This window comes from Hyla sarda, chromosome 5, assembly GCF_029499605.1.
Source record: "Hyla sarda isolate aHylSar1 chromosome 5, aHylSar1.hap1, whole genome shotgun sequence".
NCBI classification, from domain to species: domain Eukaryota; kingdom Metazoa; phylum Chordata; class Amphibia; order Anura; family Hylidae; genus Hyla; species Hyla sarda.
In genome coordinates, this window is record NC_079193.1 from 296,923,106 (window position 1) to 296,949,961 (window position 26,856).

Consider the following 26,856-nt stretch of genomic DNA (forward strand, 5'->3'; position numbering starts at 1 on the left):
TGTGGGGTGTTAAGGCTCACTGGACCCCTTGTTACGTGCCTTGAGGGGTCTAGTTTCCAAAATGGTATGCCATGTTGGGGTTTTCTGCTGTTTTGGCACCATAGGGGCTTCCTAAATGTGACATGCCCCCCAAAAACCATTTCAGCAAAATTCCCTCTCCAAAATCCTATTGTCGCTCCTTCCCTTCTGAGCCCTCTATTGCACCCGCCGAACACTTGACATACACATATGAGGTATTTCCTTACTCGAGAGAAATTGGGTTACAAATTTTGGGGGGATTTTTCATCTATTACCCCTTGTAAAAATTCAAAAACTAGGTCTACAAGTACATGCGAGTGTAAAAAATGAAGATTTTGAATTTTCTCCTTCACTTTGCTGCTATTCCTGTGAAACACCTAAAGGGTTAACACACTTACTGAATGTCATTTTGAATACTTTGAGGGGTGCAGTTTTTATAATGGGGTCATTTGTGGGGTATTTCTAATATGAAGGCCCTTCAAATCCACTTCAAAACTGAACTGGTCCCTGAAAAATTCTGATTTTGAAAATTTTGTGAAAAATTGGAAAATTGCTGCTGAAGTTTGAAGCCCTCTGATGTCTTCCAAAAGTAAAAACACGTCAATTTTATGATGCAAACATAAAGTAGACATATTGTATATGTGAATCAATGTATAATTTATTTGGAATATCCATTTTCCTTACAAGCAGTGAGCTTCAAAGTAAAAAAAATGCTAAATTTTCAATTTTTTCATCAAATTTTGGAATTTTTCACCAAGAAATGATGCAAGTATCGACAAAAGTTTACCACTAACATAAAGTAGAATATGTCACGAAAAAACAATCTCGGAATCAGAATGAAAGGTAAAAGCATCCCAGAGTTATTAATGCTTAAAGTGACAGTGGTCAGATGTTCAAAAAATGGCCGGGTCCTTAAGGTATATTTGGGCTGGGTCCTTAAGGGGTTAATAAGGTTTCCCTACATTTTCCACTTTCCCTACACTTTGCTTTTTTTACACATGCTCTGATCTGTTGGGTTTTCCTCAGTTCAAATCCACCACATTTTCTGTGGAAACCTTAGTAAATATGTTGGGTTTTTGTGAAAATGTCGGGAACACGCCCCTTTTCTGAGACCACGCCCCCTTTCCTGGTGGCCATGCCCTTTTTCAGGTTTTCTTAGCAAAATGGAGAGTTAGTCAGGTTTTTTTCAATTCTGGCGCAAATTCTGGTGCACAATCTGGCGCAGACAGAATTTCTGGTGCAATGCGACAGAATCTGGCGCGCAACCCGACAAAACATGTCGGGTTTGCAATAGTAAATGAGGGCCAACATGTTTTAGTATCCTCTAATACATTCCCTATAAAACCTTCCAAACCCTTTCCCTCTGCTCTTGAGTGATGGCTGTATCAGCCCCTGGGATAGCACACTGTATAATGTAGGGGGCGGCTACAGGACAAACTGAATACATGTCAGGGTGCATTCACATCAAGTTTTGGGGATACAGCAGCCAGATCTGGTAGGAGAATTTGAAAACTGTCTGCTGCCGTATCCCTGCCGGACCAGTGTCGCACCCCTCTGGAATAAGCTGGATGGAGTCAGCTAGTGACTCCGGTCCGCTAATTTTTTTACCGTATCTGGTTTTGTTGCCAGACCAAAACCATGGCAGACCACAGTTTTCAGTCTGGCAACAAAACAGGATATGGCCCAAAAATTAGCGGACCAGAGTCGCTAGCTGACTCCATCCGGCTTATTCCAGAGGGGTGCGACACTGGTCCGGCAGGGATACGGCAGCAGACAGTTTTCAAATTCTCCTGTAAATTAAATATTCCTAATGGTGTCTATACTGTACTATAAGACATTGACTTGTCACACTAATAGAGTACTGCTTTATATATATTATATCGTATAGAATTACAATATTCCTTCCCCTTCGCTTTAACCATTCAGCTGCGCTTTGTTTCAACTAAGAAACCACAAGAAAACAAGTGTCTACTGTCACAATCTGAGAATAATATTGAGACTTCTGACTTTGCTTTATGCTCCCACTAATAGAAGTGAAGCTGAGGACAATTTACAAGCCAAATTTCATTGACCAGCTGGTATTTGGTAGACTGTGACAGATGGGAGGCGCACAATGCAAGGGTCTTAAAGATGCAGGGTGTAAAGGAAACGTGCCAGGATAACAATTAGTTAATATTGATTTGCTTTCATTGTCTATTGGAAGTTCAGTTCAACAATGAAGTGGCGTACAGTAGTGGTATCAGCAGCGGATATTATATCATCAATGAATAATGGTCAACAGGTTATCATGGCAAATGATGCTACATGCATCTACAGCAGTGCTATCTATCTATCTATCTATATATCAATCTTCTATCTATCTATCTTCTATTTATCTATCTATCTTCTATCTATCTATATATCAATCTTCTATCTATCTTCTATTTATCTATCTTCTATCTGTCTATCTATAATCTATCTATATATCAATCTTCTATCTATCTATCTTCTATTTATCTATCTATCTTCTATCTATCTGTCTATCTATCTTCTATTTATCTATCTTCCATCTATCTATCTCGTATCTATATATCTATGAATCTATCAATCTTCCATCTATCTATCTTTCTATCTATCTATCTATCTATCTATCTATCTATCATCTATCTATCTATCAACTATCTATCAATCTTCTATCCATCTATCTTCTATTTATCTATCTTCTATCTATCTGTCTATTTATCTATCTATCTGTCTATCTATCAATCTTCTATCTATCTATCTATCTATCTATCATATATATATATATATATATATATATATATATATATCTTCTATTTATCTATCTCATATCTATCTATCTATCTATCTATCTATCTATCAATCTTCTATTTATCTACCTATCAATCTTCTATCTATCTATCTGTCTATCTATCATCTATATATCTATCTTCTATTTATCTATCTCATATCTATCTATTTATCAATCTTCTATTTATCTATCTATCAAACTTCTATCTATCTATCTATCTATCAATCTTCTATCTATCTTCTATTTATTTATCTTCTATCTGTCTATCAATATTCTATCTATCATATATATATATATATATATATATATATATATATATATATATATCTTCTATTTATCTATCTCATATCTATCTATCTATCTATCTATCTATCAATCTTCTATTTATCTATCTATCTCTCTCTTCTATTTATCTATCTTCTATCTATCTATCTATCAATCTTCTATCTATCTATCTATCATATATATATATATATATATATATATATATACATATATATATATATATATATATATATATATATATATATCTTCTATTTATCTACCTATCAATCTTCTATCTATCTATCTATCTATCTATCTATCTATCTATCCATCCATCCATTATTATGTTTGTTTTTAATGTATTGACTAAGGTGTAATATATAAACTTCTATTGTCTTCTTCTGGCACTTGAATGTTCTGCTCTTTGCTATATTTTTATGTCCTGTTACTGCAGTTTTGCATCAAATTCTTTTGTACATCTTCTAAGCACCCCCATGCAATATGTGTGGACTTTGTGAGTATTCTGGCAGGTTATTAGCGTATGTACACACATTCTTTTCAATGAACATCTGCTCCATTGTAGAGCGCACGCATCGCTCTCAGCTGCAGAACTGATCCGGAGAAGTCTTTTGAGAAGCAGAGAATTTAGAGGGATTGAGTTCTGCCCTGAACTATTTAATTTACAAGGCATTGAAGAATAGGCCGACATAATCATGTGGTTGCATTCGACATCCAGTATGTGCTTACATATTTGTCAGATTATTAAACCCGTGTAGCACAGAAAGGCTTATTTGGCAATATGATGGCTTTTTGTACATTTATTTATTTTATTTTGAATACACTTTGATCTAAAAACGAAATCTCATCCTCTGAAAAATGGGCTTTGTGTTCCATGACAGCATGGAAAACCAAGTAGGTTAAAGGGGTACTCCGGTGGAAAACTTTTTTTTAAATCAACTGGTGCCAGAAAGTTTAACAGATTTGTAAATTACTTCTATTCAAAAATCTTAATCCTTCCAGTACTTATTAGCGGCTGTATACTGCAGAGGAAATTCATTTTTTTTTTTATTTCTTTTCTGGCTTTCCACAGTGCTCTGTGCTAACACCTCTGTCCGTGTCAGGAACTGTCCAGAGCAGGAGACAATCCCCATAGCAAACATATGCTGCTCTGCACAGTTCCTAAAATGGACGGTGTAAAATGGAGGTGTCAGCAGAGAGCACTGTGGACAGACAGAAAAGAAATCCAAAAAGAAAAGAATTTCCTTTGTAGTATTCAGCAACAGTACTGGAAGGATTAAGATTTTTTAATAGAAGTAATTTACAACTTTTTGGCACCAGTTGATTTAAAAAAAAAAAAATGTTTTCCAGTGGAGTACCCCTTTAAATATTACCTTCAAATGTAAGCTACACTACATGGTTAAAAATATATCCACCTTTTTATTCATATTAGGATATATTGTTTATCTTTGAATAAAGTTAAAGGGGTAATCTGCCAGAAAACATCTTATCGTCTATCCAAAGGATAGGGAATAAGATGTCTGATCATGGGGTTCCTGCTGCTGGGGACTCCCCATGATCTCCGGGCAGTGGTAGGGGGCATGATGGCTACTTACTAGCCATCACACCTTCTCCAATAGACATGAATGGAGGGGCGTGGGGGTTGTAGTCGCCAGTCATCTGGCACGGAATGGAGTTCGCTCTGGGCGCCAGATGACTGGGGTACTGCAGCGGAGATACCGGGGGTCTCTGCGATTAGACATCTTATTCCCTATCCTTTGGATAGGGGATAAGATGTTTTCTGATGGAGTACCCCTTTAAAGCATTGGCCTGCTTTAGGCAATCGTAACATGTCAGAATCCTCCTTTGACAAAGTGTTTCCCTGATGGGACACCTAGTACTCTGTAATCTGTGAGGAAACCAGACACAATGAGGGAGATTTATCAAAACTTGTCCAGAGGAAAACTTGCTGAGTTGCCCATAGCAACCAATCAGATTGCTTCTTTCATTTTGCAGAGGCCTTGTTAAAAATGAAAGAAGCGATCTGATTGGTTGCTATGGGCAACTGGGCAATTTTTCCTCTGGACAGGTTTTGATAAATCTCCCCCAATGGCTGGGTTCACGCTGTCCGTCACAGGTATCGGCATTATAAGCATCCAGCCGAGAACGGGAGGTCAACATATACTGTGGCAGACAGGACCAGGCCCCATTCAGTTCAGTGGCCACGAATGAGCCCTATGAAAATGTAAGCTGAGCTGTGATTGGTTGTTATGGGAAAAACCAGAAAGTTTTGGAGTCAGACAAATTGATAAATCTGGACCAGTGTTTTTTTTAGTTATCATACAGTGCCAACATAGCTGAAAAGAAGTAATGTATAGTATCTGCACATCAATAGGCTGTCAGCATAGACAAGATGGGTCCTCCATGGTGAGAGATGATCTCCAACCAGTCACTCATAGATGGTCACCAATGTTTGATTTTTTCCCCATAAAACAAACACAAACAGAGTTATTATGTAGGTACATTGCTCCACCTACCGTATTTTTCGCCGTTTAAGATGCACTTTTTCTTCCCCAAAACTGGGGGGGAAAAGTTGGTGCGTCTTATACGCGAATACACACCTATCGCGGCGGTCCCTGCGGCCATCAACGGCCTGGACCCGCGGCTAATACAGGACATCACCGATCGCGGTGATGCCCTGTATTAACCCATCAGATGCGGCGGTCAGCTTTGATGGCTTTGATCGCGGCGGTCAGCTTTGGCGTCTGAAGCGAAAGTGACACTAACCCGGCTGCACCAGGAGGGACCCTACCGGCCTCCTCGGTGTCTGCTCTGTGCCAGGATCCCCTGCATGGCCGGCGCTCTCCATCAACATTATCACGTCGTCGCGCGCGCCGTCCCGTCATCCAATAGGAGCGGCGTGCGTAGCGACGTGATGACGGCGACGTGATGACGGCGACGGAGAGCGTGGATCCCGGGGAAAAAGACGTCCGGAGCGTCGGGGACACCACGGGGACACGGCAACAGCAATGGAGCGTCATCCAGGGCAGCGGTGACAAGCGGTGACGGGTCCGGAGTGGCGGGAACAAGTGAGTATTACCTCCTATACCAGTGGTCTTCAACCTGTGGACCTCCAGATGTTGCAAAACTACAACTCCCAGCATGCCCGGACAGCCGTTGGCTGTCCGGGCATGCTGGGAGTTGTAGTTTTGCAATATCTGGAGGTCCTCAGGTTGAAGATCACTATTGGGTTCAGAATCTTTTTTTTTCTAGATTTTGCACCTTTAAAATTGGGGTGCGTCTTATATGCCGGTGCGTCCTATAGGACGAAAAATACGGTATATAACAGGCTGTATAAAACCCCATAAGGCCTGCTGATCCCAGTTCTCAATGGATTCCTTGCTTGTCAGATATGTTCTGGAAAATATAGTTTATTGACAAACCGAGGATCATTCATACGTACTGCATGTGCAAAATATACAAGCTGAGCATGTCTGTTTCTCCTGGATGGTAATGGGTTCATTCTTACTTTTCTTCCATGCAGGGACGTGCACAGACATTTTGGGGGGGGGGGGGGGCAGGGGCTGATCTAAAAAAAAAAAGCCACTTCTTATAATTATTTCTATAAATGCCCACATAATGATGCCAGACTGCCCAGGACACTCATAGGAGGAACATCAAAAGGGCTGGGGCTCAAGCCCCCTTTCTAGTCAACCTGTGCACGTCCCTGCTTCCATGAATACCATTTTTGAGTGGTCTCCAGGTGTGAAATGAGGACCTTAATATTTTCTGAGGCTTTAAAGCTGGTGCGTTTAGATAAGATATTTTGTGACTTCCTGGATGAGTTGTCACCGCACCATTGAGCAGTCACTTCTGTTCTTCCCTACTTGATTCAATGAAGTCCTAAATGCATCACATATGTCTGTGTGTGCATGTATATTGATTGTATACATGTATTGACACTATATACACATGTGTGTACAGATTGTGCCTACTGTTCTTAAAAATCAGAAATGCCAGTGTGCCAGGCTGTTATTTGAGGGCTCCAGGCATGATATGTTTATGTGCAGAACAATGTATAAAGTAGATGATCATGTATTGTTAACAGTACTATGAATAGTTGACAGCTAATTCAGCAATCTTTGTCACGTATCACTTTTCTATAGCAATATTATATAATAGCCAACTTATTTCCAATTCAGCAATACACTTAAAGGAATTCTCCACCATAAGGTGATTTTAGTACATACCTGCCAGACAGTAATGGACATACTTAGGAAGGATCTGTGCTTGTCTTGGGGCTAATTGACTATGTTGTGAGATTACCATAACACTGTGGCTAGCTTTTTGTGAACTGGTATTTCCTGTTTGAGCTTTTCTTTTTTGCCTACAAATCCCATAATTCCATTTTCCTCCCTCCCACACATCAGCCACCCCACCCATTGAAACATAAATGAGCTGCATCCATTCAAAAGACCTGTGATTTTCAATCAGGGTGCCTACAGCTGTTGCATTAGTTGCAGATTGATCTCTTTCCCACCAAGCGATCGCTCCACCCATTGAAGCAGACAGGCTCCCTGTCATCAGCTGACTAGTGATATCAGGTCTCGGCCGCATTGCTACCTGGGAAAATTCTGAGACAACATTAATTTTGTATGCTGTTAAAAATAAATATTGGGGTGAAAATCACAGAAGAATTGTAAGAAAACCGTCATACACAGGTACAGACACTATATTATGAACTACACTAACTTTACAGCCCCTGTAGCATAGTCAAATAAAAAAAATCCTGGAATACCCCTTTAATAGTTCCAGAAATGTACTTATAGGCCCAGATTAATCATTCTGCATGAATCTAAAACTGTCTGGTTTTGCCCATAGTAACCAAGCTGTGACTGGCTGCTATGGGCAAAACCAGGCTGAATGATAAATATGTGTCCATAGTTAAACAATTGAAAATGTATCTACATTCATCTAAAAAGGAAAGGAACCCTTACAGGGGTACTCCACCCCTAGACATCTTATCCCCTGTCCAAAGGTTAGGGGATAAGATGTCTGATCGCGGGGTCTCGCTGCTGGGGACCCCTGTGATCTCAACTGCGGCACCCCAGACATCTGGTGCACGGAGCGAACTTTGGTCCGTGCTGGATGACTGACGATGTGGGGCTTGTGACGCCATGGTCTAAATGAACGCCCAATGCAGCAGGGAGATTGAGAGAGTCCCCAGCGGCGGAACCCCCCCAATCAGACATCTTATCCACATTTCCTTTGGATAGGGGATAAGATGTCTAGGGGCGGAGTACCCCTTTAAGTATAGACTACATTTAGGTTATAGAGTCTGTATGTGGGTTCAACTGCATGCTTAATATTGTAATGTGGAGCTGTCATTTAGGTGGTGAATGCCATCAACTCAGGAGCCCTTGTTACCGTTAATAAGATCAGCATGGAGAGACGTGTGCCATGTGATCCTTACTGAGATGCTAAAAAGATTATGTTTCCAAAGTTACGTACTTTTTCAGACTTGTTTTACAGTTTTTCATTCAACAACCCCAATATTCGCTATGAGGGATAAGTTCACAGGTGGCTTGGTCTGGATTATTCAGTTTGTTAAACAGCTCTTTCCAACATAGGGACTTACATAATTGAATGCTGGCTAAAGGTAATCTACATGGTAGCTTTAGATAAGTGCAATTTTTTTACTTTAAGGCTAGGTTCACACGGCGGAACTTCCATGCAGAATCCTGCGGAAGTTTTGCCGGAAATTCTGCTGAAATTTTACTGCACATTGATTTCAATGGGATAGTCCCATTCAGACAGCAGAATGTCTGCGGTGGAAATTCTTCTTTCTGCATTCCGCAAAAATATAAGACCAGTGTTATATTTTGCAGAATTTCATGGCTAAATTCCTTAGTCAATGGGGCCTGAATTCCACTGAAGTCAATGGGGCCTGTAATTTCACAATTCCACAATTCCACTCAGTAAGCTTTGCTGAACAGAATTTGTCTGGAATTGTGGAAATTCTGCTGAGTGAACATAGCTTCAGTGGAAATGTCTTTAGCTTTGAAAACACTGATAATACCCTAGGCTTTCAATAGGGCTCAACAGTCCAGCTGGTGCAAGCTCACTATGGAAAGTCACTTGACCATCACAACTTATCTGTAGGGCCTATGACTTTTTACCCCATAGGGTGTTTCCTAAGCACAGTCCTCAAATACCCCCAACAGGTGATTATACCTGATGCACTGACCATAACTATACCACCTGCGAAAGAATAAGGAAATCCTGAAAACAGGACCTGTTGCGGGTACTTGAGGACTGGGCTTGGAATACACTGCCATAAGGAATTATGAAAGTCATTTAGTTGTCGTAATGCAGTGATTTTACTGTGACTTTACTGTACGTATCATCAACATTATATGAGATATTGGCATCCTTTACATTCCTTTATCAATAAAATTTAAAAGAAAATAAAAAAGATTTGCATATTGTGGAATACATTGTGTAATGCCAATTTTTAACTGAAACTTTGTGTTTCTGTTTGTAGATATCAAGCCTTAGTTGCTGGATTCTCTCCGCATTTCACCCTTGCATTTACTCCTGATCGTGGTATTGTGGGACACTGAAATAATATATCATTTTGGAGGATTTGTTATCCAGCCTTGGTGGAGGGTATGAGCATTTCTGCATCTATTTAAGCAGAAATTAAAGGTTTAACACATCCACAGGTTATAAAGATGACCCACTTACAGGTTGGACTAAGTCCAGAGACGATAGAAAAAGCTCGCTTGGAACTGAACGAAAATCCAGACACTTTACATCAGGATATCCAACAAGTTAGAGACATGATCATCACTAGACCAGATATTGGCTTCCTACGGACAGACGATGCCTTCATATTAAGGTTTCTACGAGCAAGAAAGTTCAATCAGATGGAAGCTTTTCGGCTTCTCGCCCAGTATTTCCAGTATCGTCAACTTAATTTGGACATGTTTAAAAATCTTAAACCAGACGATCCAGGAGTTAAACGTGCTCTCATGGATGGATTTCCTGGTGTGCTGGACAGCCGTGATCACTATGGAAGGAAGATACTTCTACTCTTTGCAGCCAACTGGGACCAGAGTAGGTAAATGTAGATAGCATTTAGTCTTTTTACTAATTGTTATGTTAAATGGCCTAAAATCTATCGGTATAAAGATGGAATATTTTATTGTCTGTTTGTATAAATCTTTCATGGGTAATATTCTACAAAAATGCATTTAGTAGGGTAAAAAACGAACCGAATGATTATCTGTTGAGTTTACACATTTCAGTAAATGTCAAGTAGGCCGTAAACATTCTCTGCAAGCCACTATGTAAGACAGTAGTCCATGCTCCTTTCACTGAGCAGAAACACATACACAGTATGCCTCACCACTCAGTTCACATTCATTGGCCTTGGTGCAGAGCCCCCAGCCCAGGAAATATTATGGGCTGCCCAGAAGTGATGATGCTGTATATTGATGCTTAATCACGTTTGTTAGACCGGGCGGGCACTTTGCACCTGCCCCAGCAGATATTCACTGAGCAGTGAGGCATACAGTGTATGCCTTGCTCAGTTAATACAGGAGTAGGGACTTTTGTCTTTGACAGTAGTACCCTGCCCATAGTTTCCATGACCCCCCAAACTTAATGGCACTGATTTATCAAAACCGGAGAGATTTTGCCAATAACAACCAATCACAGTTCAGCTTTCATGTTACCAGACCTCATTAAAATATGAAAGCCAAGCTGTGAGGTTGTTAGGATTAAAATTTCTCCAGTTTCAAAAATCAGGGCCAGTGGGGGGAATGGGGGTATTCATGAAAAGTGGCGTAGGTGAATGTCTTTTTATTCCAGGGGCATTGCCAGGTCTGCAAAAGACCGGGAGCTAGAGCCCAAAACCCAAGCCACGCCCCTAACCACACCCCTAATTACACCCCTAATCACGCCTTCATTCACACCCAATTGCACACAGTATACCAGTATACAAGGAGAATTGTCCCCGTACATATTACCGCCATACTGTTAGTGACCATATCTAACCAAATCTAAGACCAATATTACCAATAATACCAGTACAAAAAATGAACAAATGAAACACATGCACCAAATAAGTGATTATATAGAGGACCATATAGAGGTACTGTGTATACCAGCTGTACACAGGCTGGCTCTGTATACCATAAAAGTAATTATTTATCTATCTATATCTATCTATCTATCTATCTATCTGTATATATAAACAGGGTCAGTACTTTCCTCAGGGAGAGGACACCTCTTCAGGTGTAACGAAGATTCAAGTTAGGCCAGTTAGCACTCTGCGGGCTTCTGGGTAAAAAAACATTTAAATTAGCTTACCACACCACCTTCACAGGTCACACTACCTGTGAAGGTGGTGTGGTGAGCTAATTTAAATGTTTATATATATATATATATATATATATATATATATATATAGTCAGGTATGTAGGCATGTATGTAGATAGGTTAGGTAGTCCAGTATGACAGTAGTTGAGTGTTTCCCAACCAGGGTGCCTTCAGCGGTTGCAAAACTATAACTCTCAGCATGCTCAAACAGCATTTGTCTGTCTAGGCATGCTGGGAGTTGTAGGTTGGTAACATCTGGAGCCACCCTGGTTGTGGAACACTGTCTTGGAAGCCTTTCAATGCAGTTTGTTTTACAACCAAGGTGCCTCTAGATGTTGCAAAACTACAACTCCCAGCAAGCCCAGTCTGGTGGTGGGGTGGTGGTGTTAAGGTCATGGTGTGGCCATCACCTCTACCCCACCTCTTCACCATGTGGGTCAATGTAGGCAGCATAGTTCCCCCACATTAGGAAGGCAGTATAGTTTCCCCACATTAGGTAGGCAGCATAGTTTCCCCACATTAGGTAGACAGCATAGTTTCCCCACATTAGGTAGCAGTTTCCCCACATTAAGTAGCGCAGTTTCCCCACATTAGGTAGCACAGTTTCCCCACATTAGGTGGCATAGTTTCCCCACATTAGGTAGCAGTTTTCCCACATTAGTTAGCATAGTTTGCCCACATTAGTTAGCATAGTTTGCCCACACTAGGTAGCATAGTTTGTCCACACTAGGTAGCATAGTTTACCCACATTAAGTAGCAGTTTCCCCACACTAGGAAGCAGTTTTCCCACATTAGGAAGCAGTTTCCCCACATTAGGTAGCATAGTTTCCTCACATTAGGTAGCAGTTTCTCCACATTATGTAGCAGCTTCCCCACATTAGGTAGCAGTTTCCTCACATTAGGTAGCAAAGATTCCCCACATTAGGTAGCAGTTTCCCCACATTAGGTAGCAGTTTCTCCACATTAGTTAGCAGTTTCCCCACATTAGGTAGCAGTTTTCTCACATTAGAAAGGATAGTTTCCCCACATTAGGTAGCATAGATTCCCCACATTAGGTAGCAGTTTCCCCACATTAGGTAGCAGTTTCCCCACATTAGGCAGCATAGATTCCCCACATTAGGTTTTAGTTTCCCCACATTAGGTAGCATAGATTCCCCACATTAGGTAGCAGTTTCCACACATTAGGTAGCAGTTTCCACACATTAGGTGACTGGTATAGACTGGTATAGAATTGCTCATGACTGTTTTTGAATAAGTCTAAAACAAAGATCACAATGAAAAGTCTCTAAACAGCATCTGAGACAAACTGTGTGACAAATTTACCCCACAAAGCCAGGATAAAACCAATCATTACTTCCCCCTGATGTGTGTGTGTGTAACTAAAATTGTAAAAATCTATTACATACTTGCTACAGTAACCATAGAAATGATTAAAATACCTTCCCAAAAAAACGGAAGCAGTAAACTTTGTAAAAAAAAATAATAATAATTTTGGTACGACTTTTGGCCACGACTGTACATTTGTTGTGCCAGGTGGCAGCAAGTGTATAGTCAAATCCTGAAAACAGCAAATCCTCCAGAAACCAATTTCAGGAATCTCAGTCATCTCTACTCATAGTTAAAGGGGTACTCCACTGCCTCAGCATTCAGGAGCGTGGTGTGACACCACGAGGGGCATGCCTGTGATGTCACAGCCCTTGCAGCCCACACCCAGCATTCGAAACATAATGTTCCGTATGCTGGGGCAGTGGAGTACCCCTTTAATTTGTCTCCCAAAATTAATGGAAAACTATCGCGCAGGAACACTTATGCTCTATCGAAAGGATAAGGGATAAGTGTCTGATTTTGTGAGGTTCAACCGGACCCCCGGGATCTCCTGCACAGGACCCTCGCTCTTCCCGGGAATGGGGCGTATTTAACCCTGCACAAAGCGGTGGCTGACACACACCCTTCATGTATCACTATGGGAGAGCTGGAGACACAGCGCTGTCCTAGAGATACGTGGAGGGGGAGTGTCGGCCGCTGCCTCATGCGGGGGTCGACACACTCCGTTCCTGTGGAAAGCCAGGGTCCCGTGCAGGAGATCACGAGGGGTGCCCGTGACCCCCCCCTGGTGATCTTTGGATTGAGGATACATTTTTCTGCAGGATACTTCTCGTTTAACTATAATTAATAATTCTCCTTTTTTACCAGCATTGCTGGTGTTCTATCTTTTTATTTTTAAGTAATGATTTAATTATTTTCACCCTAATTGCATTGTTCATTATTTAATAAATACATTTTCTGGGGAGATGTTCTCATTATGTTGAAACAATTTAATATTCAGCCGTGTCATATTTTGTCTATTTCATTGAATTACGTGTAAATGTCAAGATGCCATTTGGACGGCACAATCCTTAGCAGAGAACACTAGTTTATATCTTACCCAGAGATGCTGCATAAAATCTGCTAGAGGTGGATTCTGGTATTTAAGCATAATTACTATGAGGTCTTTGGGTGGTTATTTCTATGTAAATTACTTACTTGCCAAGGACTGTAATTGCCAAGCAGCATGCCGTATGTTGTTGTCTGATTTGATTAGAATTTTTTTTTCTAAATGTGATTCTGGAGAGAATGGGAAGCTATTTGTAATGAGTAAATGTAGTGTTCAAAGGTCCTTACTGTGCAATACCGGTTAGACTTTTCTAAGCTATTGTCTGGCGGTTGCATTTTATTGTTCTTAACCGCTTATTGACGCAGCGATTTTTTGTTTTTTGCATTTTCATTTGTATTCCTCATCTTTTAAAACCCATAACTCTTCTATGATCCCATCTGTAAGGAATTTGGAAAAATGTTATTGTATCCAAGACAAATGTAAGTGCATTGAAAACACTAAAAGCAGTAGATGGCCGCCAACAGCATCCATTGGTCTATGAGAACAGTCATTGTCCAACCACAATAGCAAACTGTAAATGAAGCTGGAAACTGTCTATTTTGAACTCAACTAATGTAGCCACCCACACATGAAAAGTTGATAGTGCGAAAAATACATTGTCCTTTGTATGAAGATTTCAAAAGAGAAGGACGTAACAAAATAAACAATGTCTAGGTAGGAGCATTTGTGCTTAATTCTTTCATTTCTGAACTTTGTCACCGAGACATAACATATAATCTTTAGATAATCGCTTATTTAGTTGAATTTACGAGAATTTAATTATTCTCATTGGCATTTATTGCAGTATTTAAAGGGTTATTCAGGAAAAAAAACATTTTTTTATACATATCAACGGGCTCCAGAAAGTTAAACAGATTTGTGAATTACTTCCATTAAAAAAATCTTAATCCTTTCAGTACTTATGAGCTGATGAAGTTGAGTTGTTCTTTTCTGTATAAGTGCTCTCTGATGACAAGTGTCTCGGGAACCACCCAGTTTAGAAGCAAATCCCCATAGCAAACCTTTTCTACTCTGTGCAATTCCCGAGACAAGCAGAGATGTCAGCAGAGAGCACTGTTGCCAGACAGAAAACAACTCAACTTCAGCAGCTGATAATTATTGAAAGGATTAAGATTTTTTAATAGAAGTAATTTACAAATCTGTTTAACTTTCTGGAGCCAGTATATATAAGTTTTTCCCTGGAATACCCCTTTAAAGGAAATCTGAGCTACCATACCTGTGCTTTTAGTTATGCACCTTACATGACCGAGAAACAGCTCTATTGTTTAGTCCAGTGCTTTCCATCTGGGGTGCCTCCAGCTGTTGCAAAATCACAACTCCAAGCATTTGGCTGTCCGGGCATACTGGGAGTTTTAGTTTTGCAACAGCTGGAGGAACCCCGGTTGGGAAACAGTGGTTTAGTCAGACAACCGCTAGAGCTGTCAATCATAGGTGAGAGGTAAGGCTGGGAGGGCTCTTAGTACAGGAGGCTTGGTGGAAGGAAACAGAAGATCCTGATTATTTGACACTTCAGGAGACAGTGGCCAGGACATTAAAAAGCTATTTACCTTGGTCATGTAAACTGCATGTTCAAGAACACAGATATTGATTCCTTCCCCTTCCTGGTGGCTATTTAGGACTGTCAGTTTAGATAGCTTAAAGGGGTATTCCAGGAAAAAAAACATTTTTTTTTTTTATATATCAACCGGCTCCAGAAAGTTACACAGATTTGTAAATTACTTCTATTAAAAATCTTAATCCTTCCAATAATTAACAGCAGCTGAAGTTGAGTTGTTCTTTTATGTCTGGCAACAGTTGTAATGGAAGCGGAGTCTAAGGTGCGGCTGGTTTTCACCAAAGATGGTCTTGCTGCGGCAGGTGGCACCCAGGTTGCTACCCCTGGCACGACTTATCCACACAGGTAGCTGGGAGATGGTGTAGCACAGAGGGAGACGGCAGGACGTGGCAAGATGGCAGTAGGTAAGAGCAGATAACACAGGTGCAGGGTAGGTAAGGTAGCAAGGAACAGGTACACGGTAACAGGAACACAGGACTTTCACTATGGCACTAGGCAACCAAACATCCGGCAGAGAACCAAGGGATGTGCTGATATTTAAGGACAGGGTGCAGGTGTAAACACTTGATTAAATAAGCACTGGCCTTGGAGGCGGTGACACGCGTGCCGGGGCTGTGAGGATACGGAGAGCCGGAAGATGATGGAGGTGAGTGACGGCCAGTATTCGCATGCGGGCGTGTCTTGCGAGGCAAATCCCAGCCCCGATGACAGCAGGGACATGAGCAAACAGCGCTCATGGCCAGCGTGTCCAGCCGGAGAGCAGGCGTTACAACAGTGCTCTCTGCTGATATCTCTGCTTGTCTCAGGAACTGCACAGAGTAGAAGAGGTTTGCTATGGGGATTTGCTTCTACTCTGGACAGTTCCCGAGACAGGTGTCAACAGAGAGCACTAAGACAGAAAAGAACAACTCAATTTCAGCAGCTCATAAGTACTGACAGGATTAAGATTTTTTAAGAGAAGTAATTTACAAATCTGTTTAACTTTCTGGAGCCAGATGATGTATAAAAAAAAAAAACTTTTTTCCTGGATAACCCCTTTAAAATTGTTGTATGTGTGTCACTGTAAGAATGGGCTATATATAGCAGATTTCACATAGAATACAAGGCAACAAAGCAACAAATAAGCTTTGCCAAAGAGTACATATATTTATGGTAAAGATAAGTTAGATGATTGAATGTATAGGGACAGTTATTTTCTGCATGAGGCTAATCTCATGGTGGCCCAGGAGGATAATATCTAGGTTGTTTTGTAGGCTACATTCACATTTGAAAATGTATCCTATGTTCGGGGTATATGTGTGCGTACTAGCAGAATGATGTGCCATTGTATACAGTGTTCTATCCATTCCTGGCAACTGAGTTTAATGGACCAACTATAGTCTACTAGTGACACATAGGGGAGATTTATAAAAACATGTATAAAGGAAGTGTTGCCCAGTTGCCCATCGCAACCAATCAATTAGCTTTTTTTTTATTTTTAAAAAAGGCCTCTGAAAAAATAAGAAGCAATCTAATTGGTTGCTATGGGCAACTGGTTAAGCTTTTCCTCTGCATAGCTTTTGATAAATCTGCCCCATAGTGTTTTTTTGCTTTACCCCAAAGTGCAGGCGGCTTTACTTTTAATCAATTCCTCCCATACAGTGACCATATAGTGGTAGATACCATCTGTACAAGGCTCTGAAGACAGTACAAGAGGTTACATTGTAGTTACAACCAGTGACTCACCGGTGATGTCTTCTTGAAGTCATTCTCTTTTTCTTCTCTATCTAGCCCAGGGACTGCAATGAAGATATTTTTCAACCATATCTTGTATCTGTAAAATATGCTGGAAAACATCTGAGGCTTCCTGTATTTACAGCACCACCCTCTCCTTTTCATATATCATAGTGCCCCCAAATGGTAATAATGTCCCCCTTGGTGCCACGAACCATAAAATCACTTTGCTTATTGTGCCACCAAAACAGCAATAGTTCCCCCTATGTGTGGCCTCACAGTTATATGGCCCCCTATAAACTCCACAGAGTAATATGGGCCTGTTTGGACCCCACTTAGTAAGTCTACCCCCAGTCTGTAAGCCTTTTACTTTAATGCCCTCTCCATTCATTGTTTTCGCCCCCAATAGCCCCTGCTTATTAAAGGGGTTGTCCACCATAAGGTGATTTTAGTACTTACTGGCCAGAACTGCAAAAACTACACATCCCACAGTTCCACGCTTGAAAGTTTGAGATCACTTTCCTTCCTTCCACACATCAGCCACCCCACCCATTGAAACACAGTGTTTCCTAACCAGGGGGCCTACAGCTAAAATGAAGCAGGACTGGCTCCTTCTGATCACCTGACTAGTGATGTCAGGTCTCGATGCACTGCAACCTGGGGTACAGGAAGGTACCGCTGGCTCATAGTGATTATAGAACATTTCTGTTGACATATTGGTTTTCTTTTTGTATTTTTGTATGCTGTTAAAAATAAATATTGGGGCAATAATCACAGAAGTATTGCGAGACCCTGTAGCATAGTCAAATAAAAAAAGATTCTGGAATACCCCTTTAACCCCTTAATGACAATGGACGTAAATGTACGTCATGGTGCCGTGGTCCTTAAGGCACCATGACGTACATTTACGCTCCGCTATGACCGCAAGCACCGGACTGGTGTTCCCATCATGTGCGGCAGGTCCCGGCTGCTATCAGCATCCAGGGACCTGCCGGTAATGGCGGACATCCGCAATCACACAGATGTCCACCATTAACCCCTCAGATGCCATGATCAATACAGATCACGGCATCTGTGGCAGTGAGGTACTTTAAATGGATGATCAGATCGCGTCCCCGTCCCCACGAAGTGGAATGAGGTCAGCACTGCCAGACCGTGAGGCCTGTGCCGGACCAACGGGGGCTCGTAGGAAGGTATGTATGAGTTTATTTTGTTTTTTTTTAGGCCCCGGCACAGGCATACCGTATATAAAAGTGTCCCACTACAGTTGTCCTTTAATAAAAAGTAAAACCTAAGCAAGCGTGGTACCGATAAAAACTACAGATCACAGCACAAAAAATGAGCCCTCATACCGCCCCCGTATACGGAAAAATGAGAGAGTTATAGGTGGTCAAATAGGGCAATTTCAAACATACTAATTTTGTTAAAATAGTTTGAGATTTTTTTTAAGCAGTACAATTATAGAAAAGCATATATCATGGGTATCATTTTAATCATATTGACCCACAGAATAAAGAAGACACGTAATTTTTACCATAAAGTGTACACTGTGAAAACAAAACCTTCCAAAATTCCTAAATTGAGGCTTTCTTTTCAATTTTCCCCACATAAATAATATTTTTTGGGTTGCGCCGTACATTTTATGGTAAAATAAGTGATGTCATTACAGAATTGGTGATGCAAAAAACAAGCCCTCATATGGGTCTGGGGATGGAAATATAAAAGAGTTATGATTTTTAGAAGGCGAGGAGGAAAAAACGAAAATGCAAAAATAAAATGGGCCTGGTCCTTAAGGGGTTAATATTGGTCCATATGTTTTTCAAAAGAAAAAAAAACTTGTGGATTTGTTTTTACTGGGTATTTTTCTATCTTCTGGGCCATCCTCATAGGCAACAGGCTGGTGTAGACTTGTGGCCCATAAGACTCAGGAGCATGCTGACAATGTCACAGGTTAACTGACTTCCTCCTACTCCTGTAGGCAGCGGCTTGGGATAGTACATAGCAGAGGAGAGAGCTAATGACTCTTTGCTCCACAGTATCATATAACTGTATCTGCGTCCTGAGTACCTAAATACAGTTAAAACTAGAGTTTGCACTGTGCCACCAGGTACAATATCCAGGGCATACAGAGGATTTTCATCTTTGTCGCTCCTGTATAAATCCAACTGAGGTATTATCTACAAGAAAGACTGCTTCAAGAGTTAAATACCTGCACACAACATAAGGCGCCTAACAGACGGAGGATGAGGGAGGTTAGTGACGGCTGGTATTCGCAATGCGGGCATGTCCTGTGAGGCGAATCCCAGCCCTGTCTGCAGCGGGGACATGAGCAAACAGTGCTCATGGATGGCATGTCCGGCCGGAGAGCAGGCGTTACAACAGTGCTCTCTGCTGACATCTCTGCTTGTCTCGGGAACTGCACAGAGTAGAAGAGGTTTGCTATGGGGATTTGCTTCTACTCTGGACAGGTCCCGAGACAGGTGTCATCAGAGAGCACTTAGACAGAAAAGAACAACTCAACTTCAGCAGCTCATAAGTACTGAAAGGATTAAGATTTTTTTTATAGAAATAATTTACAAATGTGTTTAACTTTCTGAAGCCAGTTGATATATAAAAAAAAAAGTTTTTTCCTGGAGAACTCCTTTAAAATTGTTGTATGTATGTCACTGTGAGAATGGGCTATATATAGCAGATTTCACATAGAACACAAGGCAACAAAGCAACAAATAAGCAACAAATATGTCTTGACCAGCGGCCTGGGATAGTACATAGCAGAGGAGAGAGCTAATGGCTCTCTGCTCCACAGTATCATATAACTGTATCTGCATCCTGAGTACCTAAATACTAGGGATGTAAGAAAAAATCGATTCTCGCGATAATCGCGATTTTTCATTTGCCGATACAGAATCGATTCAAAATATTTTTGAATCGATTCTTTTAGGGATGTGGAATTTTTAATAAAACGCACTTTATCTTACCTGCCAATGAGCCCCCGGAGCTCCGGTACAGGTGTTCGGTCCCCGGGCTGTATTCTTCTTACTTCCTGTTAGTCCGGCACGTCACATGGAGCTTCAGCCTATCACTGGCCGCAGCGATGTCCCGCCTCCGCTGGTGATAGGCTGAAGCTCCATGTGACGTGCCGGACTAACAGGAAGTAGGAAGAATACAGCCCGGGGACCGAACACCTGTACCGGAGTGTACCGGAGCTCCGCGGGCTCGTTGGCAGGTAAGATAAAGTGCGTTTTATTTTATTTTGCAGCCCGGACGGGATAACATGAGAAAAGTGAGCACCGGAGTACTAGATCGCCGCTGTCAAAGCTGACAGCGGCGTCTATTGGGATCTATGAATGCTCCCAGGTGGGCGATATATCGCGATGTATCGTCACCTAGACGGTATCGCGATATATCGGGATATATCGAATCGCCACACTGGTATCGCGATTCGAATCGAATCGCCAAATTCTTGGCGATTCACACCTGTCACGATGCCGGCTGGCAGGTAGTGGATCCTCTGTGCCAGAGAGGGATTGGCGTGGACCGTGCTAGTGGACCGGTTCTAAGCCACTACTGGTTTTCACCAGAGCCCGCCGCAAAGCGGGATGGTCTTGCTGCGGCGGTAGTGACCAGGTCGTATCCACTAGCAACGGCTCACCTCTCTGGCTGCTGAAGATAGGCGCGGTACAAGGGAGTAGGCAGAAGCAAGGTCGGACGTAGCAGAAGGTCGGGGCAGGCAGCAAGGATCGTAGTCAGGGGCAACGGCAGAAGGTCTGGAAACACAGGCAAGGAACACACAAGGAACGCTTTCACTGGCACAATGGCAACAAGATCCGGCAAGGGAGTGCAGGGGAAGTGAGGTGATATAGGGAAGTGCACAGGTGAACACACTAATTGGAACCACTGCGCCAATCAGCGGCGCAGTGGCCCTTTAAATCGCAGAGACCCGGCGCGCGCGCGCCCTAGGGAGCGGGGCCGCGCGCGCCGGGACAGGACAGACGGAGAGCGAGTCAGGTACGGGAGCCGGGGTGCGCATCGCGAGCGGGCGCTACCCGCATCGCGAATCGCACCCCGGCTGGCAGCGGAATCGCAGCGCCCCGGGTCAGAGGATGTGACCGGAGCGCTGCAGCGGGGAGAGTGAAGCGAGCGCTCCGGGGAGGAGCGGGGACCCGGAGCGCTCGGCGTAACAGTACCCCCCCCCTTGGGTCTCCCCCTCTTCTTAGAGCCTGAGAACCTGAGGAGCAGACTTTTGTCTAGGATGTTGTCCTCAGGTTCCCAGGATCTCTCTTCAGGACCACAACCCTCCCAGTCCACCAAAAAAAAAGTTTTCCCTCTGACCTTCTTGGAAGCCAAGACTTCTTTGACAGAGAAGATGTCCGAGGAGCCGGAAACAGGAGTGGGAGGAACAGATTTGGGAGAAAAACGGTTGAGGATGAGTGGTTTGAGAAGAGAGACGTGAAAGGCATTAGGGATACGAAGAGAAGGGGGAAGAAGAAGTTTATAAGAGACAGGATTAATTTGACGCAAAATTTTGAAAGGACCAAGATAGCGTGGTCCCAACTTGTAGCTAGGGACACGGAAGCGGACATATTTAGCGGAGAGCCATACCTTGTCTCCAGGGGAAAAAACGGGAGGAGCTCTTCTTTTCTTATCTGCGAACTTCTTCATGCGTGATGAAGCCTGTAAGAGAGAATTTTGGGTCTCTCTCCATATGATGGAAAGATCACGAGAAATTTCATCCACAGCGGGCAGACCAGAGGGCAAGGGAGTAGGGAGGGGGGGAAGAGGGTGACGGCCGTACACCACGAAAAATGGGGATTTGGAGGAAGATTCAGAGACCCTAAAGTTATACGAGAATTCGGCCCATGGGAGGAGATCTGCCCAGTCATCCTGGCGGGAGGAAACAAAATGTCGCAAATAATCACCCAAGATCTGGTTAATTCTTTCTACTTGTCCATTGGACTGGGGATGATATGCAGAAGAAAAATTTAATTTGATCTTGAGTTGTTTACAGAGAGCCCTCCAGAATTTAGACACGAATTGGACGCCTCTATCCGAGACAATCTGCGTAGGCAACCCGTGAAGACGAAAAATGTGTACAAAAAATTGTTTAGCCAACTGAGGCGCAGAAGGAAGACCAGGAAGAGGGATGAAATGTGCCATTTTGGAGAATCGATCAACGACCACCCAAAGAACAGTGTTGCCACGGGAAGGGGGTAAATCAGTAATAAAATCCATACCAATCAGAGACCAAGGCTGTTCGGGGACAGGCAGAGGATGAAGAAAACCAGCGGGCTTCTGGCGAGGAGTCTTATCCCGGGCACAGATAGTGCAGGCTCGCACAAAGTCCACAACATCCGTCTCCAGAGTCGGCCACCAATAGAAGCGGGAGATGAGTTGCACAGATTTCTTGATGCCCGCATGACCTGCGAGATGGGAGGAGTGACCCCATTTGAGGATTCCGAGGCGTTGGCGTGGAGAAACAAAGGTCTTTCCTGGAGGAGTCTGCCTGATGGAGGCAGGAGAAGTGGAGATCAGGCAGTCAGGTGGAATGATGTGTTGCGGAGAGAGTTCAACTTCTGAGGCATCCGAGGAACGAGAGAGAGCATCGGCCCTAATGTTCTTATCGGCAGGACGAAAGTGAATCTCAAAATTAAATCGGGCAAAGAACAGAGACCACCGGGCCTGGCGAGGATTCAGCCGTTGGGCAGACTGGAGGTAGGAGAGGTTCTTGTGGTCGGTGTAGATAATAACAGGAAAACTTGATCCCTCCAGCAGATGCCTCCATTCCTCAAGTGCTAGTTTAATGGCTAGAAGCTCTCGATCCCCGATGGAGTAGTTCCTCTCCGCTGGAGAGAAGGTCCTAGAGAAAAAACCACAAGTGACAGCATGCCCGGAAGAATTTTTTTGTAGAAGAACAGCTCCAGCTCCCACTGAGGAGGCATCAACCTCCAGTAGGAAGGGTTTGGAAGGGTCAGGTCTGGAGAGCACGGGAGCTGAAGAAAAGGCAGACTTGAGTCGTTTAAAGGCGTCTTCTGCTTGAGGAGGCCAGGACTTGGGATCAGCATTTTTTTTGGTTAAAGCCACGATAGGAGCCACAATGGTAGAAAAATGTGGAATAAATTGCCTGTAATAATTGGCGAAGCCCAAAAAACGTTGGATAGCACGGAGTCCGGAGGGGCGTGGCCAATCTAAGACGGCAGAGAGTTTGTCTGGATCCATATGTAGTCCCTGGCCAGAGACCAAATATCCTAGAAAAGGAAGAGATTGGCATTCAAACAGACATTTCTCAATTTTGGCATAGAGTTGATTGTCACGAAGTCTCTGAAGAACCATACGGACATGCTGGCGGTGTTCTTCTAGATTGGCAGAAAAAATTAGGATATCGTCCAGATATACAACAACACAGGAGTATAACAGATCACGAAAAATTTCATTGACAAAGTCTTGGAAGACGGCAGGGGCGTTGCACAGGCCAAAGGGCATGACCAGATACTCAAAGTGTCCATCTCTGGTGTTAAATGCCGTTTTCCACTCATCCCCCTCTCTGATGCGGATGAGGTTATAGGCGCCTCTTAAGTCCAATTTAGTAAAGATGTGGGCACCTTGGAGGCGATCAAAGAGTTCAGAGATGAGGGGTAAGGGGTAGCGGTTCTTAACCGTGATTTTATTAAGACCGCGGTAGTCAATGCAAGGACGTAGGGAGCCATCTTTTTTGGACACAAAGAAAAATCCGGCTCCGGCAGGAGAGGAGGATTTACGGATAAAGCCCTTTTTTAGATTCTCCTGGACGTATTCAGACATGGCAAGAGTCTCTGGGGCAGAGAGAGGATAAATTCTGCCCCGGGGAGGAGTAGTGCCCGGGAGGAGGTCGATAGGACAATCATAAGGCCTGTGAGGAGGTAGAGTCTCAGCTTGTTTTTTGCAGAAAACATCCGCGAAATCCATATAGGCCTTAGGGAGACCGGTTACTGGAGGAACCACAGAGTTACGGCAAGGGTTACTGGGAACCGGTTTTAGACAGTTCTTGGAACAAGAGGACCCCCAATTCTTGATCTCCCCAGTGGACCAATCCAGGGTTGGGGAATGAAGTTGAAGCCAGGGAAGTCCAAGGAGAATTTCCGAGGTGCAATTGGGGAGGACCAAAAGTTCAATCCTCTCGTGATGAGATCCGATGCTCATAAGAAGGGGCTCCGTGCGGAAACGTATGGTACAGTCCAATCTTTCATTATTTACACAATTGATGTAGAGGGGTCTGGCGAGACTGGTCACTGGGATGTTGAACCTGTTGACGAGAGAGGCCAAAATAAAATTTCCTGCAGATCCAGAGTCCAAGAAGGCCACAGCAGGGAAGGAGAAGGCAGAGGCAGACATCCGCACAGGCACTGTAAGACGTGGAGAAGCAGAGTAGACATCAAGGACTGTCTCACCTTTGTGCGGAGTCAGCGTACGTCTTTCCAGGCGGGGAGGACGGATAGGACAATCCCTCAGGAAGTGTTCGGTACTAGCACAGTACAGGCAGAGGTTCTCCATACGGCGTCGTGTCCTCTCTTGAGGTGTCAGGCGAGACCGGTCGACCTGCATAGCCTCCACGGCGGAAGGCACAGGAACAGATTGCAGGGGACCAGAGGAGAGAGGAGCCGAGGAGAAGAAACGCCTCGTGCGAACAGAGTCCATATCTTGGCGGAGTTCCTGACGCCTTTCGGAAAAACGCATGTCAATGCGAGTGGCAAGGTGAATAAGTTCATGTAGATTAGCAGGAATTTCTCGTGCGGCCAGAACATCTTTAATGTTGCTGGATAGGCCTTTTTTGAAGGTCGCGCAGAGGGCCTCATTATTCCAGGACAATTCTGAAGCAAGAGTACGGAATTGTACGGCATACTCGCCAACGGAAGAATTACCCTGGACCAGGTTCAACAGGGCAGTCTCAGCAGAAGAGGCTCGGGCAGGTTCCTCAAAGACACTTCGGATTTCCGAGAAGAAGGAGTGTACAGAGGCAGTGACGGGGTCATTGCGGTCCCAGAGCGGTGTGGCCCATGACAGGGCTTTTCCGGACAGAAGGCTGACTACGAAAGCCACCTTAGACCTTTCAGTGGGAAACAGGTCCGACATCATCTCCAGATGCAGGGAACATTGGGAAAGAAAGCCACGGCAAAACTTAGAGTCCCCATCAAATTTATCCGGCAAGGATAGGCGTAGCCCAGGAGCGGCCACTCGCTGCGGAGGAGGTGCAGGAGCTGGCGGAGGAGATGACTGCTGAAGCTGTGGTAGTAACTGTTGTAGCATAACGGTCAGTTGAGACAGCTGTTGGCCTTGTTGCGCTATCTGTTGTGACTGCTGGGCGACCACCGTGGTGAGGTCAGCGACAACTGGCAGAGGAACTTCAGCGGGATCCATGGCCGGATCTACTGTCACGATGCCGGCTGGCAGGTAGTGGATCCTCTGTGCCAGAGAGGGATTGGCGTGGACCGTGCTAGTGGACCGGTTCTAAGCCACTACTGGTTTTCACCAGAGCCCGCCGCAAAGCGGGATGGTCTTGCTGCGGCGGTAGTGACCAGGTCGTATCCACTAGCAACGGCTCACCTCTCTGGCTGCTGAAGATAGGCGCGGTACAAGGGAGTAGGCAGAAGCAAGGTCGGACGTAGCAGAAGGTCGGGGCAGGCAGCAAGGATCGTAGTCAGGGGCAACGGCAGAAGGTCTGGAAACACAGGCAAGGAACACACAAGGAACGCTTTCACTGGCACAATGGCAACAAGATCCGGCAAGGGAGTGCAGGGGAAGTGAGGTGATATAGGGAAGTGCACAGGTGAACACACTAATTGGAACCACTGCGCCAATCAGCGGCGCAGTGGCCCTTTAAATCGCAGAGACCCGGCGCGCGCGCGCCCTAGGGACAGGACAGACGGAGAGCGAGTCAGGTACGGGAGCCGGGGTGCGCATCGCGAGCGGGCGCTACCCGCATCGCGAATCGCACCCCGGCTGGCAGCGGAATCGCAGCGCCCCGGGTCAGAGGATGTGACCGGAGCGCTGCAGCGGGGAGAGTGAAGCGAGCGCTCCGGGGAGGAGCGGGGACCCGGAGCGCTCGGCGTAACAACACCCCTACTAAATACAGTTAAAACTAGAGTTTGCACTGTGCCACCAGGTACAATGTCCAGGGCACACAGAGGATTTTCATCTTTGTCGCTCCTGTATAAATCCAACTGAGGTATTATCTACAATTACTGCTTCAAAAGTTAAATACCTGAATAGAGATGAGCGAACTTTTCAAAAATTCGATTCTGCCGATTCGCTGAATTTTCCGAAAAAGTTTGTTTCGAACCAAATTTTTGGATTCAGAATAACATGCAGATTACCGGCATCGCTCTTAGAATCACTGACGCACAGCAGCACAATGACAGAGCCTGGTGGTGGCATCAGTGTCAGGAGACCATATAGTGACTGAATGACAGCGTGGAGGTGTTGGCAGCATGAGGACACCATATAGTGGCTGAATGACACAGCTTGGATGAGGCTGAAGCATGAGGACACCATATAGTGGCTCAATGACATAGAATGGAGGTGTTGGCAGCATGAGGACACCATATAGTGGCTGAATGGCACAGTGTGGAGGTGTTGGCAGCATGAGGACACCATATAGTGGCTGAATGACACAGCTTGGATGAGGCTGAAGCATAAGTACACCATATAGTGGCTCAATGACACAGA

At 43.9% G+C, this 26,856-nt stretch overlaps 1 protein-coding gene across 2 annotated transcripts in view; it reads left to right on the top strand.

Annotated features, from left to right (window-relative positions):
- Positions 1-26,856, top strand: part of CLVS1 (clavesin 1) — a 125,854-nt gene that overhangs the window by 13,055 nt on the left and 85,943 nt on the right. Inside the window, exons 1-2 of one of the 2 annotated variants that reach the window (XM_056522020.1) lie at positions 5,127-5,315; positions 9,615-10,193. In XM_056522020.1, the coding sequence (XP_056377995.1) occupies positions 9,805-10,193 (389 nt within the window). In that variant the 5' untranslated portion in view covers positions 5,127-5,315; positions 9,615-9,804. Of the gene's footprint in view, positions 1-5,126; positions 5,316-9,614; positions 10,194-26,856 lie in introns of those variants that run through there. The other variant, XM_056522022.1, reaches the window with a different exon arrangement.